The following is a 17,266-nucleotide window of genomic DNA, read 5'->3' on the forward strand; positions in this document are numbered from 1 at the left end:
GTGAGATTCAAAATTAATGGAAGTTCATTAATCGCATTATTAATTCCACTTTAATTTTTAAACCACATAACTAGAGGGACTAAATTTTAAAAGTTTAAAAGGTACAGGGATCGTAGCTGGAATCGTTCCTTTAAAGTTTGTCTAGGAGTTTTTATACTTGAAGTGCTCCCCTCCTGTTGCATGGTCAGGTTGGTACGTGAATATGACAGGCTAAAAAGGAAAAAACAGAGGGAAGGTTCGGGTTTTTTCGGATTCAAATATCTCGAATATAAGTTTTTATTTTTCATCAAATTGTTAATCGAATTTAAATTTTTTCGAATTAACTTTTGGATTTAGACACCTTTAATCATGCCCACAACAAATGGTTAGTTGGGAAGAACTCGTCCCAAATTTTAATTTACAAAAGGTGTTAGAACCCCACAAGACAACTAATCACTTAGCCTTCAGACAAAAAGGAAACTGTTAAAAAGGTTTGTCCGATCCTTTCTGTTAGTGGAAACATCTCAAAAATTAAAATTTTCCCCCACTCTGAAAATCAATCCATCTTTAACCAAAAGACCTGTTATTGCAAATATCAACAGCGCTGTATTAGCCCACTCCAAGCCATGTGAGTGACAAATCAGTAGGGCCAATTTACATATATGGCCAACTCAGCAAGTGTATTAGCATATACCAAGTGGGATTTGTCACCTTTGATCATTCTTACATATCTAAATCCAACCTTTGATTTTTCAAAAACTCATCAAAGTTTCAGAAGAATCATAGTCAATTTTCTATAGTATTCTCAAGTACGGATTTTCCGATTCAGGTTCGGAATTGATCACTTTTTTCTCCATGAAAAGATGGCAACTGAAGCAGAAATCATTCCAGAACCCATTTCTGTAGCGGTAAATAGTTCTTTTCTCTTTTACATGTTTTTGTTTTGCTTTGCTTTGTATTTTGTCTCTGTATAGTAAAGATCATATGATGTTTTCCAACAAGGATACTGCAATTTCTGACCAGAAAAACAAGAGAGGTCACTTTAGTTTAACAGTATGCAACCTTTTTGATGTTGTTGAAACACTTAAAACATGATGATCTTTGAGTTCTTTAAGACATAAAAGGGCGAAAACAAAAGCTGATCTGGTCCTTAGATCCTTTTTCTATCCCCTTTCAGAAACCAGATTCATGAGATTAGTTTCTTGTGTTTCACTGAAAGTTTCTCACTTTTAATGGATCTAGCTTTTTAGCTTTTCCGGTAACTTCTGTTATGATTCATAAACAAAACATCTAGAAAGTTCAATCAAATATGATCATGATTAGCTAAACTAGCATTAAATATTTGTTAACATGAATCGATTTATCGTAATTATTAGCATAAATGGTTGGCATATTCATGAGAAGAGGTCTATCTCATATAGGTTCATGCATTAAAATGCTCACGAACAATTTGGCAAAGCCGTAGCATTGCCAATATAGAAATATATCCACTGACAGTAATGTGATAAGATAGACTGACTTTGCCTTAAACTTGAATATGGTGGGCTAAGATATTAGGAATCTGATTCTGATATAACACAATCCGACAGCTAACTTGCCTTAATGTCGCTGTTCTTCGTAAAAACAGTGAGCTGCATATGCATTTGATTTCTGGCAGATATGTTTTAGTTTTGCAGAAATTAAGATTTGTTCATACTGGAAAGGAAAGAATGATCAGAAATGAATAAATTAACCAAATTTAATTTTGTTACCAAAAGAAGCATATTTTTTCCAGCTATAAATTTCTCCAATATACAATGAAAATAATAATAATAATAACTTCATTATCTATGCAGAAAGCAGAAGAGGAGATTAGCAAACCTAGTTTGGATTTGAAGAAATCCGAAGGTGGAGTCGCTGAACCTGCCGGAACGGATGAATGTTTGGACAAAGCAACCAACGAAGAATTAGCCAGTAATAATGGGGTTGAAGCCTTGAGTGCTGTCTCTCAAGGGAATCCAGAAATATCCAAGGGTGAAAGTTTTTCAATGTCACCTGAGGTTTCTGTGACCTGTGGAATGCCAGATCAAAACACAATTGATGACACTCCATTGAAAGCTGATAAGATACTGGAGAATGATGGAAAGATGTCGAAGAGTGAGGCAACTGCAGACCATGATTCTTCTCCGGAAGAGAAATGTGGGAGTATTGTAGAAGAAACAAGCCAAAATGCTGATGTTGGGTCCAATAAACAAGAGGCTAACTTAGAGCTCAAGAAACAAGCTTTAAGTGATAACCATGATCTGATAATTGAAAGCTCGAATGAGGCTAATGAAATAGTTAGCAAGGACGATCACTCTGATATTGTTCAAGAGAAACTTGAAGAGAAAAGCATTGAAGAAACAAAAGACACCGAACCAGAGAAGCTGCCTGCTATAGTGGGAAAGGAAGAGAGTGCTGAGGCAACTGATCTGATTGAAACATCAGCAAGAGAAAAGGACCAAATCATTTCTGATAGCATTGGAGACACCTTAACCTCGAAAGTAGCTGAAACCTCAGAGATCAAGGACAATGAAACAACCTTGGAAATCAGTGAGATCGCCAAGAAAGAGAATGAGAATCCACACGAGGAGGCCACTTGCATGCATGAACCTGCAGCGGAAGTGGAAACAAAGCTTGAAGAGGTAAGTGGAGCTACAACAGAATCAAGTGAAAGTTCCATATGTAAAGATTATGGAAATTAGGAATCATAAAACATTAGTGTGATTTATTCGTGTTTATAATCTTATTCTATATGTTACCTTGTAGTACTTTTGTGTTCAAATTTTGCTCGTCATGCAGGTGAGTAAAGAACTGGAGGAACATCCTATAGCTGACATCTCGAGTTCATCGACTGGCGATGAAACCATGAAAGAAAGCATAGAGGAAAATGAAAGCATCCCATTGAAGTTAACAGAAAATGTCAGCTAATACAAATGAAAATTGAGCCCAAAAATTTGTTAATTTTTTTTTTACCATTGTTAGTTGCTAACTTAAACATTCAATGATTTACAGGCAAGCCCTTCATTAGAAATTGAAGACTCAAAAAAGGATACTGAAGAGAGAACCTTAGTAGAAGGAAGTATTGATACTGCTGACCGGGAATCAGCACCGGCTGCAGCAAAACCAGAAGAGACAAAGCTAAAGGAAGCTCCTATATCTGACATCTCGAGCTCAATGATTAGTGATGAAACTTTGAAGGAAAGCAAAAAGGAAGATCAAAGCACCCCATTGAAGGTAACAGAAAAGGTCAGCTAATATAAATGAAAGTTGATTTGGGTCCAAAAATGTGTTCTTTTTGACCATTGTTAGCTGCTAACTTGCACATCCAATCTTTTTACAGGCAAGCTCTTCATCTGAGCTTGAGGACTCAAACAAGGATGCTGAAGAGAAAACCTTAGTAGAAGAAAGTATCGATGCTGCTGACAGGGAATCTGCACCGGCTGCAGTGGAACCAGAAGAGACAAAGCTAAAGGCAGCTGAAGCAGATGCAGAAGAGAAAAAGCAGGAAACAGAAAATGTTGTTGCCACTGAAGAAAACAGCCTAGCAACAACCGAACATGAAAGTGTCCACGTAGATGGTGCAGACAATGAGGTGGAACAGGACAAGTCCTCCCAATCATGCGAGAAGGACATGGAGATATCCAGGGAAGAAGATGGAATGCAGGATAAAGTTCCATATGAGCACTCTGAAACTCCTGTGCCACAAGCAACAGATGAGAAATTAATGGAAAAGGCAGATGATCCAACAATAGAGTCCAAAGAGACTGGGCCGGAGCACTTGGCCGAGGAATCATATGTGCATACAGAACAGGAGACTGGAGAATGCATCTCTGTAGCAAAAACATCGCAAGATGAACAATTATCAGATTTAGGATTGGAAAAAGAGAAGATCAAAGATGGAAAGCCATCAGATGAAGCCGTGGATTCAGGAGACACCTCGGGCATGTACAAAGATGTCGAAAAGGCCATCCAAGAAGAAGGTAATTTAGCTGAGAGCTTGGCAGAAACTGAAGTGCCAAAAGGAGCTCAGGATCAGATTCCCGAGGTCATAAACATGAATGATAATGAAGGAAAAAGTAAGAAACCAATCCCCGAACTGAGCAAGAGCCAAGCTGATGAAACCATCACCGAGGTTCAGAACCAAGAAAGTGAAAAACAGATAAACGAGGAACTGTCAGACAAACCCGAGGTTGAACAAAATGCCTATGAGGTTACCAAGGCTGTCATCTTGTCTGAAGAGGTAAAGAACATGTTTTTTATTCCATCATGACTTTTTAAATGATGTTCTAAAATTTTCTTTAATTTTTGAAACTTTTTAACTATGTATTGATAGGTGGAAGACTACAGTTCCATCTCAAAAGAATGTCTGAAGGAAGGAGACTCGAAGGAACAGGTAGAAGCGAAAAACTTGGAGGTTGAAGATCATTCAATCAAGGACCGAGGAGCATCCCTCATCGTAGAATTGGAAGATAGGAGACAGGATCAAGAGTCTGGAGACCCTGTAAGTACAGGCACCAAAGAAGCAGAATCAGAAGAAAAAATTAAGGACATTGTTGATGAATCCAAGCATGATTGTCAAGACAAGAGTCATGAAATTGTGACAGAAGTCGGAGCTGAGACAAGCTTAGACAACACCAAGGTGAATGAGGAGCTTGTGAATTTGAGCTCAGTCAAGACGAGTCTAGAAACTTGTGAGAGTGACGCTAATCAAGAGACTAAAGACGTCGAAAATCCACAACATGAACTGGAGAAAATAGAATCAGCCTTGGAACCAGAAGTGAATGAAGTTGAACAGGCCAAAGCTGTGCCTGAAACATCACCCGAATGCTTATCTCAAAGTGTTCAAACTTCTACAGCGACGTTGGCTTCCGTGGAAGAAATCAAAACCACACAATTGAGTGAGAAGATAGAAGAACAGATACAAGAGGTTGCTGAAATAGTTAAACATGAGAGTTCGGAGGATTCTTCGGAAACAAAAACAATAGAAGAGGTAAGCTTGCAAAAGGAAGAAGAGACAGAGCCCAAGGTTGTTTCAGTAGAAGAAACCGTAGTTGATCAGGGTCTTCAAAATGAGGAACTCAAAGATCAAATTCAGACAACATCTTCGACATTGCCTTCTAAGGATGAATTATCTGATGCAAAGCAAACAGCAGAGATATGCTTGGAAAAAGAAGAGGTTGATGAGCTTGGAGATGGTAAGAAAGCTGAAACTGGTGCTGCTTGTGCTATTCAAGTGGAGGAACCAAAGGATCAAATTCTAGCTTCAGCATTGCCTGAAGCTGTTGCGGGTCAAGAAACTACTGTTTCTCAAGCTTCAATAACTGAGGAACCAACTAAGCTTGAAACAAAGGAAGATGATAAAACAATGGAAACTGAAGTGAAAGAAGGTGAGAGTCCAGAGAAGATCAAAGAACAAGCAACAGAGATTGAAGGAGCCTCAAATGTTGAAGTTGAGACAAGTGAAAAGGCTTTTGACAATGAATTAATCAAAGAGGAACTTGTCAAAGCAATAGATGAAGAAAATCAGTGTGACAAAACAAATGAAATCATAGTGAATGAAGTTTCAAAAGAAGAGGTAATCAAGCAAATGCATCACTTAACAATTTCCATCTACTTTCTTTATTCATTCTCGATTATATGTTGACAGGTCCAGGGAGTTGCTGAAACATCTTATCTGACTTCAGAACCAGAACTGCCAGTGAAAGATGGCCTTGGAGAAGACGAGCTAAAGGGTAAACTGATTGAAGACAAAGCATCGGAAACCACTCAAACTGAAGAGGTAAGAAAACTCAAATGTGTTAATCTTATTCTTGTCTTGATTGTCTACATATCTATCTATATTGAAGCTTTAATCTGTAACAGCAAGTTGTGGAAGCTCAAAAGATGAGTGAAAATGAGATAGCTGAAAAGCAGATTGTTTGTGAGGATAAAACTGTTGGAAATCCTGCCCAAGCTTCAGTTGCAAAGATAGAAACCGCAACAGTGGTACAAGAGGTTCGAACTTTTGCACTAAATGATGTTTTTAAAAGGCAAAGGCAAAAAGAATTTGATTCAATGGGAGATAAATACATGAGAGTAGTCTATGTTATTCGGATTCTTCAGTTTTTTTTAAAGTATTTGGAACACGTTTCCTGATATTGGACATTCACACTACTGAAATTATAAAATCTACCCTGAGTTATTTCATCTTTTATCAGGAGTCAAGCTTAGAATTACCAAAGTCAGATCCAGAAGGCACCAAGGGTTCAGATAATCAGATTTCCAGGGAATTAGAGCTGATTGAAAACACAGAGATAACAAGTTCACCAGTTAAAGAACATGTTCCAATAGATTTGCAGGACAAAGTTGCAGAATCCTCTGAGAAAGCTGAAGTTGAAGATGTCAAAGAGGTTTACCTAAAGGAAGCAGAAGTTGGCCATGGTGGAGACAAAATAACAGACAAATCCAGTGAAGAAATAACCAAGAAGTCTACATCGGTGGAGGATTCAACTGAGGTATCTGAGGCATCCTGGACATGGGTTTGGGAGTTGATCCTCTAAGGACCTTCCAAATTTATAAAAAAATTGGAAAAAATAAGTTGAACATACTCATGTTGGACACATACTCGTGACATCTATTTTCTCTTCCTGTCTTTGCTTTGATTATTTATTTATGAACTCAACAACTCCTAATGGTGGAAACAAACATGACAGATTAAGGAGCTAAAGGATGAACATGCGGGAGACAAGACAAATGAAACCTCAGAAACCCCAATATTAGAAAATCAAAATGAGAAGGTCAGTATAGAGGCACTCATCTTTTATTCATCTTGTTCTTCTCTTGCCTCAAATCTTTTCATCTTCACTCTTAATTTTACAAACAGCTCACTGTGGAAGCTCTAAAGGACGATGGTTCAAACAACAATTTTAAGAAAGAGATTGTTGAAGAAGATCGAACTGTGAAGGATCACGAACAAGCGCCAGTTGCCGTGAAAGAAGCCATAACTGTAAGTGAAAATACAGTATATAAGAGAGATGAGATATTTTAAATGGAAGGCAAAGAAACAATTTCAGGCTAGAATCTAGTTTCAAGGGACTTTAGAAGCAAATGCAAGTTGAGCTGCTATAAACTGTATTGTTTCGACTCTTCATTTTCCTTGAATTATCCATATCAGTCTCTTCAATAACCCTCCAAATACATAGAAAAACTTTAAAACACTGAACATACCTGTGTCCAGCTCATAATTGTATGTAATACTCTAGTCCGAATCTGAATAACATAGGACACATAAATAGTTTCAGGTCCAGGCTTAGACATAGAAGACTAACGTAAATCTTGACAAACAGGTTCCAGGAGAAGCCATTGAGAAGCCTGAAGCAAGAGATTTGCAACCTGAAAAAGCTGAGGTTGATAATGGAGAAGAGAAAACAGATAATTCAGGTGTTGAAATAAAATTGGAACCTGCATCCACAGGTAGTGGTAATTTATCATTTTCCGATCTACTCCAACAATCTACAGAAAAGAAAGTGGAGATGGCTGAACGTGTGATTGAAGAGAGGGAACTTACAGTAAGCAAGGAAGCAGCAACGGTGGAAGCTGCAGGAACTATTCAAGCCAAAGAATTAAAAACTGATGAAGTACCTGAAGGAGAGGAACAGAATAAGACCGACTCCGGCTCGGATGCTCCAGTGATGGTGGAAGCACCGAGAGAAGCTGAAACTAAACCACCCAAGAAATCTCAAAACATACTATCAGGTGTTGGATCCAAAGTCAAGAACTCAATTTCTAAGGTGAAGAAAGCAATTACTGGTAAATCTTCTCATCCAAAAGAACCAAAAGCAATATCACCAAAGTGAAGCGAGAAATGAAGATCATCCTCAATTCTTAGTACATAATCACATATTTTATGATTTGTTTTATAAGGGTTTGTTTTCTGTCAAATATTTTATGATTTGTTAAGCTTGGTGAGTTTTTTGTGCAGATTGAGAAAGCAGTTTCTGTATTCTTTGGTATAAATATACTTGAACAATTACATGATTGTGAAATGGATTTTACATAGTTGCAGTTTTTTTTGAGCTTGCTGTAATCTAAAATATATAAACATTTGTTTGTTAATTAAAGCTCAACGAAGACCATCTTATCAAATTCTTGCTTACAATTTCCATTGAAAATTTTGCATTGATACAGCACCAAAGCATACAAATTTGGAATTAAACCATACTTAAACCTAATAAAGCAAACATCTTTTTAACGTCTTGCTTGAAATTTCTGCAGAAGCAGAATTGGCATTCATTACTCCAATTGGAATGCAAATGGGGGCATCAATCAAACAAACTAAACTCTTAGCTCAGAATCTAAAATGACATTCAAAACAAAAATTAATGGAGTCGACAATACCAGAAACTAAAATTACCCATTTCAGATTTCTTCAAAAATAAAGTACACATCACAATTGATAAAATTTCAGTTCCACTTAACTAGTATTGTTCCATAAAAAACACAAAATTAGAAATTACCCCAAAACAGAACAAAAAAACATAGAAGCTTAAAAAAAAAACCCATGAAACCCATTAAATCCATGTAGACCCACCACTCAAAACCTCCTCCCGGGTCCACCACCGCGACCGAACCCAACTTGAGGAACCGAAACAGCAACCGGGTCAACCTTAACAAGGCCGGGAATATCACCCATTCCAATAACCGAAAGCATATCAAGTGTTTCCTTATCAACTTCGATTTGGTCGACCTTGATGGCCGATTCATCGGGGACAAAATCCATGCGACGCTCGCGCTCTTCTTCTTGAAGCTTAAGAGAAATCCCGCGAACTGGTCCTTTCTGGATACGTTTCATAAGATGGGTCGAGAAACCGGCAATCTTGTTACGGAGCCTCTTGGATGGGATTATAGCTACTTCTTCGATAATCTTTTTGTTGGTGTGAAAATCGAGGGTCATTCGAGAATAGTACCGCTCGATTACCTGACGGGACGATTTCTTCACCGTCTTTGTGCGAACGCGACCCATGGTTTAAGATCGGCTGAGACTGAAGAGTAATTGGCTGTTGTTTTGGAGATGCTTAAAAATGTTACAATTAGGGTTTTTCTCTTACTATTTAATATCTAGCTAGTTTGGGCTGGGCATGGGCTTTTGGGCCTAGCTCAATACGAAAATGATGGGCTGTTGTTTGATTTTCGGTCTACGTTACGACATTAAGGAAGTACAAGGTTTTCATATGTAGTACGACTCAATATCTGTTCTTGTTTGAAATTGTAATAATCATTCTTGTAAAAATTCTTTTGTCTCTATCATCATGAAAAAACTATAAATATTTAAAGATCTGAAAAAGGAAACGTAATTCATGGAAACAACAGTTTAGTGTTATGGTCTGAATTAGCATCAGGAATAAGCGGTTATGTTAGTTGATGCAACGCAACGTTTAGAGTCTAATATGTTAGCAAAACCATGAGTTTCATGAAAAGGGTCAAAAGAATTTGTGTGTATGTTTTTTTTTTTGAAAAATCTGATTATAAGTTCTGGTTATATCTATTCTTTTTGATATAATACTTAGAACTACCAATCCCCAACTTATAAATAGGAGGAGCGCTTCAGCACACTCAAATCCATGTCCTTCTGCATTGGCAACAATGCTCATGCCAATCAAGCTAAAACTCAATCGACAATGATGTGCTTTAGGTGAGTGTCGAGAGACTGTATTTTTGTTTAATGAAACGGAACGTATTGGACTAATGGGTTAACAACTATTATATAACAGCTCCTTAACCGAATTTGAATTGCCTGTAACTACCTTCCCTGCCCTTTTAGCAAGGTGGGAAAACGGGAAACAATTATGGAAGTTTTGGAATGAATTTATGCTCTCTGAATCTCTTTGCTTTCTTCTCTCTTCTCTAAATTTCTTTTTCTTCTCTTTTCTGGATCAACTCGTATCATTTAGTTTTATCAAGAAAGACTCATTTCTTGCAAAACTAATATGGTATATTAAATGTTAGGCTTTATGAGACTTTGAAGTCCTAAATTTATTTTACATCAGTGCCTCAAAAGTTTTTTTTAAAGGAATTTACCCAATCAACTTATAACTTATAATATATATAATTAGATTACTTTCAAGATTTGTGTTGCAAATTTTCTTGTGAAGAAAAGAAGAGAGAAGTAGCAGAATAGCAGAAGAGAATTTGAGAAGAAGAGACGGTTTTGATTGATCCAAAATTCAGTGAAAATATCATGTTTTCACTGTTTTCCTTAAGTAGCTGAAATGAACTAACTAACAGTTAATTAGATACCACAACTGTTAGTATACAACTGTCAAAACTCACATTTAAGTTGTAATACAAAATGCACCGTATTACTAATGGAAGTGCATCATTTTATTGAACAATGAAACTCATCATTTTAAGCAATATTTCCCTCCATCCTAACTAGCGGTTACAATTGAAATTTAAAACTATTAACTACCCCATCAATAGCAATTTCTTTCGTAACAATTAACATCATTTGCCAAAAGATCATTGACTTCAAGAATTAGAATATGGAAACTGGTGCTGCAGGTCCTCCAGTCTCTTCCAAGTAGAGTTCTCTGGAAACGTATTAGCCTACTTTTTAAGGACTTTAGTTGCAGCACAATTTCCATGCTTAACCATGCGTTTGTCGAGTACTCAAATGGGTTTTTTTTATCATAGCCCTATCAGAACCCACTAAAGGCAATTTAGCCTAGTGAGGAGCCTTGCCAATGTGTTGTTTCAATTAGGAGACATGGAATGTGTGGTGGATGTAGGATCTCGGAGGTAACTTCAACTTGTAAGCCATTTCACCCACTTTAGCCTCTACTGCAAATGGCCCAAAGTACTTATGGGTAAGTTTTTTGTTGGATGCACCTGACACATTAGTCTGTCAATATGGCTGCAGTTCCAGGTAGACTAGGTCACCCTCTTGAAATACACAACCATTTCTTTTTCTTTTTTTTGTTTGCCACTTGCTTCATTCGAGTTTTGGACCTAGTGAGATGGAACTAAATAAGTTTTCTGACAGCTTCCCTTTGCTGGAGGTTTCGACCTACTTTGTCCACACTCGAAAGGCCAACCTTATCATGGGACTAGATTTTTCGTCTCGCGAATCGTAAGACCTTAGGAGATTCGTTCGTCCAAACTCGTCTAACTCAGCCTTTATTCAGGTCAGGATTCCTTAAGAACTCCTCAAAGGCACTTGTAGAACGGAAGTAAACTTATGCCAAAAGAAGCAACAAAGAACAACAGAAAGATATAGAAAATATCACACACAAAGTGTTTGAGTAAATGCTCTCAGAATTCTATTACTTTTAAGAATTCACATACACAATGGATGGAGTGAGTACAAATGAGGGGGGCTCTCCATTTATAGTTAAGCTCCCCTAAAACTAACGGTCAAGATACATTTACATCGATGGACGAGAGTAATTATATCCCTTGATTTTAGGGATTTAAAAGATATGCCATATCAAATCTAATCTAATCTTTACAAGATATAATTTTATCAATTTTCTAAGATTAGTTACAAAAATAGCCTAAGTTGTCATATCTTCATTATTGGGCCAACCAGGCTTCAATCTAACAGGATTCTCCAACAGGTTACCGAATCGGGCCAGTTCTTGCAGGCCAGTTCTTGCGGGCCAAATGATCCTCATCTACACAATAGACCTCCATCGGATGCATTTGGTGTGATGGTTATGGGCCTTAAAATGCGGCTCGTGACATTCCCCCTACCCATTCTCGTAACGCCCTCGTTGTGAATTCCAAATGGCACTGACTTGATTCATCTCGGATTCCTCTCGTTGTCTTGGCTTCTTTCTTTTTTCGAAACTTTTATATCGGCTTCTGTTGCTTCTTATCTTGAACCGTTACACTCGCTTGTTCCCTTTTGAATCGCCTTGATTCTCACACCTTGGCTTCATATTGCCTACAATCTTTTGGTCTTCTTGCTAATGAACTTTGAAAGGGCCCCTATGACCTTGCCAAGCAAACAAGTCAGAATTTAAAACACTATCAAAGTGTTCGCAATGTACCTTACTCGTAGCATTTACTTGTCTCGACTGTTTTTGTATCGCTCCTTTTTTCTCGAAGCTCGATGCACAACCCACCTTTTCTAAAGGTTTTGGCTCCACAGTTGAATATGTAGGCTTCATATCGATCTTTTGAGCCACTAACACTTTCGAAAGGGCTTTGGTGGCATTCCATTCTATCGAGTCAATGTTCCTTTCATACGAAACATCCTCGACTAGTTGGATTGATGACAACACCTTTGTCCCAACCTTCATATCTCGATGCATCGGTACAACAATATTTGATAACGTGCCGGTGACAATATGAATTTTATAGGCCCATGGAGACAGAGATGTTTGAATCCTATCATGGAAGTTTAAGCCAAGCACATAATCGTGATCATATAATTGGATTACCTCGAATTCTTCCTTGCCTTTCCATTTGTCAATTTGTAGCTCCACATTATGAACTACTCCCACCATTGGGTCCTCTTCGAAATTTACCGTCTTGATCTTCCTATTCGATTTTTTAATAGAGAGACCAAGTTTCTTCGCAGCCTTTTTAGATATGAATAAGTCTGATGCTCCCGTATTGACAAGAGCACTCTTCTTTTGACCTGCAATGTTGATGTCTACAAATATTAACCCTTCTCCACCATTCATTTTCTTCGGAATGAGCACCATCGAATTGACCGTCGATGTCTTTTTTTCAATAGGCTTCGCCTCTTTCGGCTCATCATTTCTCTTGATAGCCGAGACTGAAGATATCTTTGGGCAGTCCCTCTTCATGTGTTGTCCCTTACAAAAATAGCATATCAACTTTCCCCTCTTTTCTTTCGGGCTATTAGGTCTCCACTTCCCATTTCGTGGTTTCCCATTACCATCGTCGCTACTACTACCGCTACTATAATAGCTATGTCCCCCTTTATCTTCTTCATGGTACCTACCATTACCCTTCCCGTTAGGCTTGGAAGATTTAAACCGGTCTCTTCTCGGAACAAGTTCCACTAAGGACTCTGCTACCATTATGGCATTGGTAAGTTCTTGAACTCCTCGACGTTGCAATTCTTGCTTCGCCTATGGTTTCAACCCATCTGTAAAGGATAAAAATGCTTCTTTCTCGCTCAAATCAGAAATCTGGAGCATGAGTTCACTGAACTCCCGTATATACTCCTTAATAGTGCCTCGTTGCGTAAGCCACCGCAACTTTGCTCGAGCTTCATTCTCGGCATACTTAGGGTAAAACTGTGCTTTAAACTCTTTTTGAAACTCCTCCCAAGTCCCAATCTTGGTCCCACCACGTCTCACATCAGTGGACCTATGTCGCCACCATAACAAAGTAATTTCAATAAAATGCATAGCAATGGTATTGACCTTTGTGACATCATCCTCGATGTTCATCGCAAGGAAGTATTGCTCCATGGCCCAAAGAAAGTTGTCCATTTCACTTGTGGACCTTGCCCCTTTAAACGCTTTCGGTTTGGGCACATCTATTGCTTGTTGCTTTGACTTCGAAGCCAACATTCCATTACCTATGACAACCTTGAAAATCTTGAGTTCCCCCTTAAGCTCATTGATCTCCTCTTTCAAAACTGTCACCATAGCCTCTGGAGCATCATCCTTCCCAGCCAGCTTATTCTCTGAGGAACTGATAGTATCCCATACAAATTCCCTGAGCTGCTATTGCATTGTTTGCAACCCATCATTGAGTCTATCATCAACATTACCAATCCTCTCCTTGACGTCCCCCATGGACTCTTCGAGAGTGACGACTCAATCCTCCAAAGCTGACAACAAGTCTATCGATCAACTCACTTTTCTAGGCCTTTCTCGGGTCTCCATTGGCTCAATCTGACCAACAATTTCTTTTGACATCCCAACAGTGCCTTCGAACCAATAGCTCGGATACCAACTGTTAGGTAACGTAAATAGGTTGGTGGTTCCTACCTATACAATGCCTTGTATGGTGTGTTTTGTATGGTTGAATGGAGGGTAGTGTCATACCACCACTCAGCTAAAGCCAGCCATAAGTACCAGTCATTGGATCTCTCCATTGTCATACAAAATAGGTACCTTTCGAGACATCGGTTGTGCACCATGTTTTGGCCATCGGTTTGGGTGTAGTAAACAATGGACATGTGAAACTTTGTGCCAAGGTGTTTGAAATTTTCTTGCCAGAATTGGTTGATAAAAACTTGATCTCGATCAAACATCAATACCTCTGGAACTCTATGCAATCTGAAAATACTGTCTAAACAGAGTTGAGCAATTGTGATAGCAATAAAGGGATGGGTTAAGGCAAGGAAATAACCATACTTGGTCAACTTATCTACCACTACAAGGATAGTATCATTGCCCTTGGACATAGATAGGCTGTAACACCCCAAACCTGGCCTAGACGTTATGACCGAATCTGGCGATGTCACATTAAAGTGTTTTTTTTTGTAAGTGTGATGTTTGATGAAAACCCATTCTTTATTTAACCTCATTGTGTGATCTTAAAGACGTTCGTCTAATTCAAAATGTAAGTTGTTCATCAAAAAGTTAATCATAGTAAAATGTCATTAGTATATTTGTATTTTAAAATATTATTTCTTGCGGAAGCACTTAAAACATGTTGCATATTCGTGGTGTTTTTGAAAAACAGTTATTTTTTTGAAAACTCGCATCTTTCTCTACTGCTAGCAATTATAAATCAAAACAAATAAAAACCCAAATTAAAGTAAAAATCCATAACGGCCTTATTACAGTAGAAATACCCAAAATAAAATTACTTATATTTTAAAAATCAAATGTGAAAGTATGTGTGGTTGTGTGGCCACCTTTGAGTCCCTCTCAACAACCGATCCGCCTAAGACTGGGGATTACCTACACAGATAAACAGATGGGTGAGTTTATGAAAACTTAGTGTGTAACCCTATATCAAATAACCAAATAGTGAGCATATACAGTCTGGGCCTAAGCCAATTTCAGTAATGGTTCAGTTTCAATTAGGGCCTTAGCCCATTACAATATTAGTATCAGTTTGGGCCTGAGCCTATTTCAGTAACAGTAATGGTACAGATATGCAATCAAGAAATCCTACCCAACCAGCCTCTACACTCCATCTCCGTCCAACCCTACACTTCATGTGGGGATATAATCAACCCACCTATCCCTACATTCCAAGTAATACCGGTTGCGGCACTAAACAGTATTTGCAGCAGAGCTTCCAGTATAGTGCACTTCCTCCAATCATAATAAACTCCATCCCCATGCAACATATCATGCATCAAATCATGTTATGTCATACTATCATACATGTATTCAATATGTTTAAGATGGCATGCTCAAATATAATCATACATCTCATAGGGGCATAATAGTCATTTTATAAACTAGGGGGTCTAGGTACACTTACTAGCCCAACAGTAGGCCCAGTAGTCTCGGACAACCCGTGCAACCTTAACAGTTAAACAGTGAAAATGGGCCCATGACCCATATTACGGCCCATGTGGGCCCATATGCCCGTGTGGCCTACATAGCCCAGAAATGGCCTTGGCCATGTAGATTACACAGCCTGGCCCAATATTCTCCACACGTTTGTGTGGTTTACCTGCACGGCCCAATTCGGCCTGAAATGAGCCAAAACGACCTCGGCTCATGGAATCGCTCATGGTCGGCCTCAACGATCAAACACCCATGTTTAGTCACACAGACCATTACACGAGTGAGCGCACGCCCGTGTAGCGTTATGATTTACTCATTCTGGCTTTTGCCAATTTCCATAGTTAAGATTGTGTTTACACATCTTGTTGCGAAAGTATGCAAACAGTCCACAAGTGCTCCAAACCTAGATTCAAACACGACAGACCATCAGTCCTTTAATCAACATGATTAAACAATCCCTTTTTAAATCACTTATCCAAAAGGTTACTTATCACTTGCCTTGATCGATCGATTGAGGTTCACACACTTAACCCGTTGCAAGAGACTGATTACAAACCCCTTAGAGATAACCTGCAATACAACCAAAACTTAATAACCTAAACCATTATTGATCACACCAGTAGTTTTCACCAACCGCATAACAACTTACCGAATATGCCAAACTCAGAATAGGAGAAAGAAACAATCGACCCACACCCCAAACGAAAGCTGAAAGCGCATGATACGATAGAGGCAAAGGCTAGCACCACTACACCCCTAGTAAAAATCGACAGCAAGGAAATGTGTTAGGTAAAAGACTATTATGGAAGAAAGAGAGAGAAATGGTAATAACTGTGCACTTGAACCTGATTAATCAAAGAACAATTGCCAAAACTGAAAGGATAGAGATGGAGTATTAGACCAAAATAAAAGATGAAAGGAGAAAAGAATCGAGAGAGAGAAAAGAGAGAGTAGGAAGAAGAGATATTTGGTCAAAGTAAAAAAAACAGAGAGAACGACCGTTAGAGGTGAGCCAATTAATCATCAAGTGAACTCGAGAGAAGTGAAAATTCAGAATGAACAAAAAAAATGAACAGATATACAAAAGCAATATTTGACCTCAAAAACAGAGAAAAATGATAAAACGAGAAGCAGAGAGAAAAGAAAATAGAAGCAAAATTTCGGCACCAAAGGCAAAAAGGTGAGTTATGACAGATTCTTGACCAAAATGAGACTCCCATTTCAGTATGACCTCAAAACACACCCTTCACTTGGCTCCTCAAAATTCTCCAACCACAACCGAAATTCTCTGAGCAAGAGTTAAAATTCGGCACTACTCTCCCACTCATTCAAAATCCCATATTTTCCTCCCCAAATCCCTCTATACTATCCACTCATTCCTCAACCACTTAATTCAAATTCTACCACAACTTTTCAGTATTTTAGGTTGACTGGAACTCCCACACGACTTTAGCAGCAAAATAAAATGCTCTCACTGCTCAAAGTAAGACTCAAACCTCAAACATCATGGAACAACAACAAGCCACCTATCTCCAAGACCAGCAGGCTTTTTTTGACATATTTTACCCCCATTTTTTAAAAGCCTCCTGACTAGAGATAGAGTTTATTCATATTAAAAACAAAACTTTTGCACAAGCCAAGGCTTGAACCCAAGACTTTTCAGGCTCTTCCCAAGAAACTTAACCACTAAAGCAGACATACATTTGTGCAACACAAATATGCAAAAATAATCTTAAGGATTTTTTTAGGGCGTTACAACTCTACCCCCCAAAAGAAAATTTCGGCCTTAAAATTTACCTGATCAGAACAGATGATGGTATTATTATCACATC

At 38.3% G+C, this 17,266-nt stretch overlaps 2 protein-coding genes across 3 annotated transcripts; one reads left to right on the forward strand and one right to left on the reverse strand.

Annotated features, from left to right (window-relative positions):
• The first annotated feature begins 496 nt into the window (after window positions 1-496).
• LOC107897915 (A-kinase anchor protein 12) lies at window positions 497-8,046 on the forward strand. Of its 2 annotated transcripts, none has more exons than XM_016823518.2 (12): window positions 497-887; window positions 1,815-2,642; window positions 2,800-2,919; window positions 3,013-3,246; window positions 3,341-4,240; window positions 4,334-5,575; window positions 5,648-5,779; window positions 5,863-5,994; window positions 6,198-6,494; window positions 6,693-6,776; window positions 6,863-6,985; window positions 7,326-8,046. In XM_016823518.2, the coding sequence occupies exons 1-12, from the start codon at window positions 843-845 to the stop codon at window positions 7,833-7,835; spliced, it is 4,647 nt and encodes a 1,548-aa protein (XP_016679007.2). In that variant the 5' UTR covers window positions 497-842; the 3' UTR covers window positions 7,836-8,046. The 2 variants fall into 2 exon arrangements, with proteins under 2 accessions (XP_016679007.2, XP_016679008.2); XM_016823519.2 differs by having other exon boundaries at window positions 499-887; window positions 3,013-3,234.
• Window positions 8,047-8,373: 327 nt separating this feature from the next.
• LOC107897916 (40S ribosomal protein S17) lies at window positions 8,374-9,258 on the reverse strand. The gene has a single exon (XM_016823521.2). It carries the CDS (start codon window positions 8,999-9,001, stop codon window positions 8,573-8,575), a length of 429 nt encoding a protein of 142 aa, XP_016679010.2. The 5' UTR covers window positions 9,002-9,258; the 3' UTR covers window positions 8,374-8,572.
• Between the last annotated feature and the right edge of the window lie 8,008 nt (window positions 9,259-17,266).

This window comes from Gossypium hirsutum, chromosome A05, assembly GCF_007990345.1.
Source record: "Gossypium hirsutum isolate 1008001.06 chromosome A05, Gossypium_hirsutum_v2.1, whole genome shotgun sequence".
In the NCBI taxonomy this organism is placed as follows: Eukaryota; Viridiplantae; Streptophyta; class Magnoliopsida; order Malvales; family Malvaceae; genus Gossypium; species Gossypium hirsutum.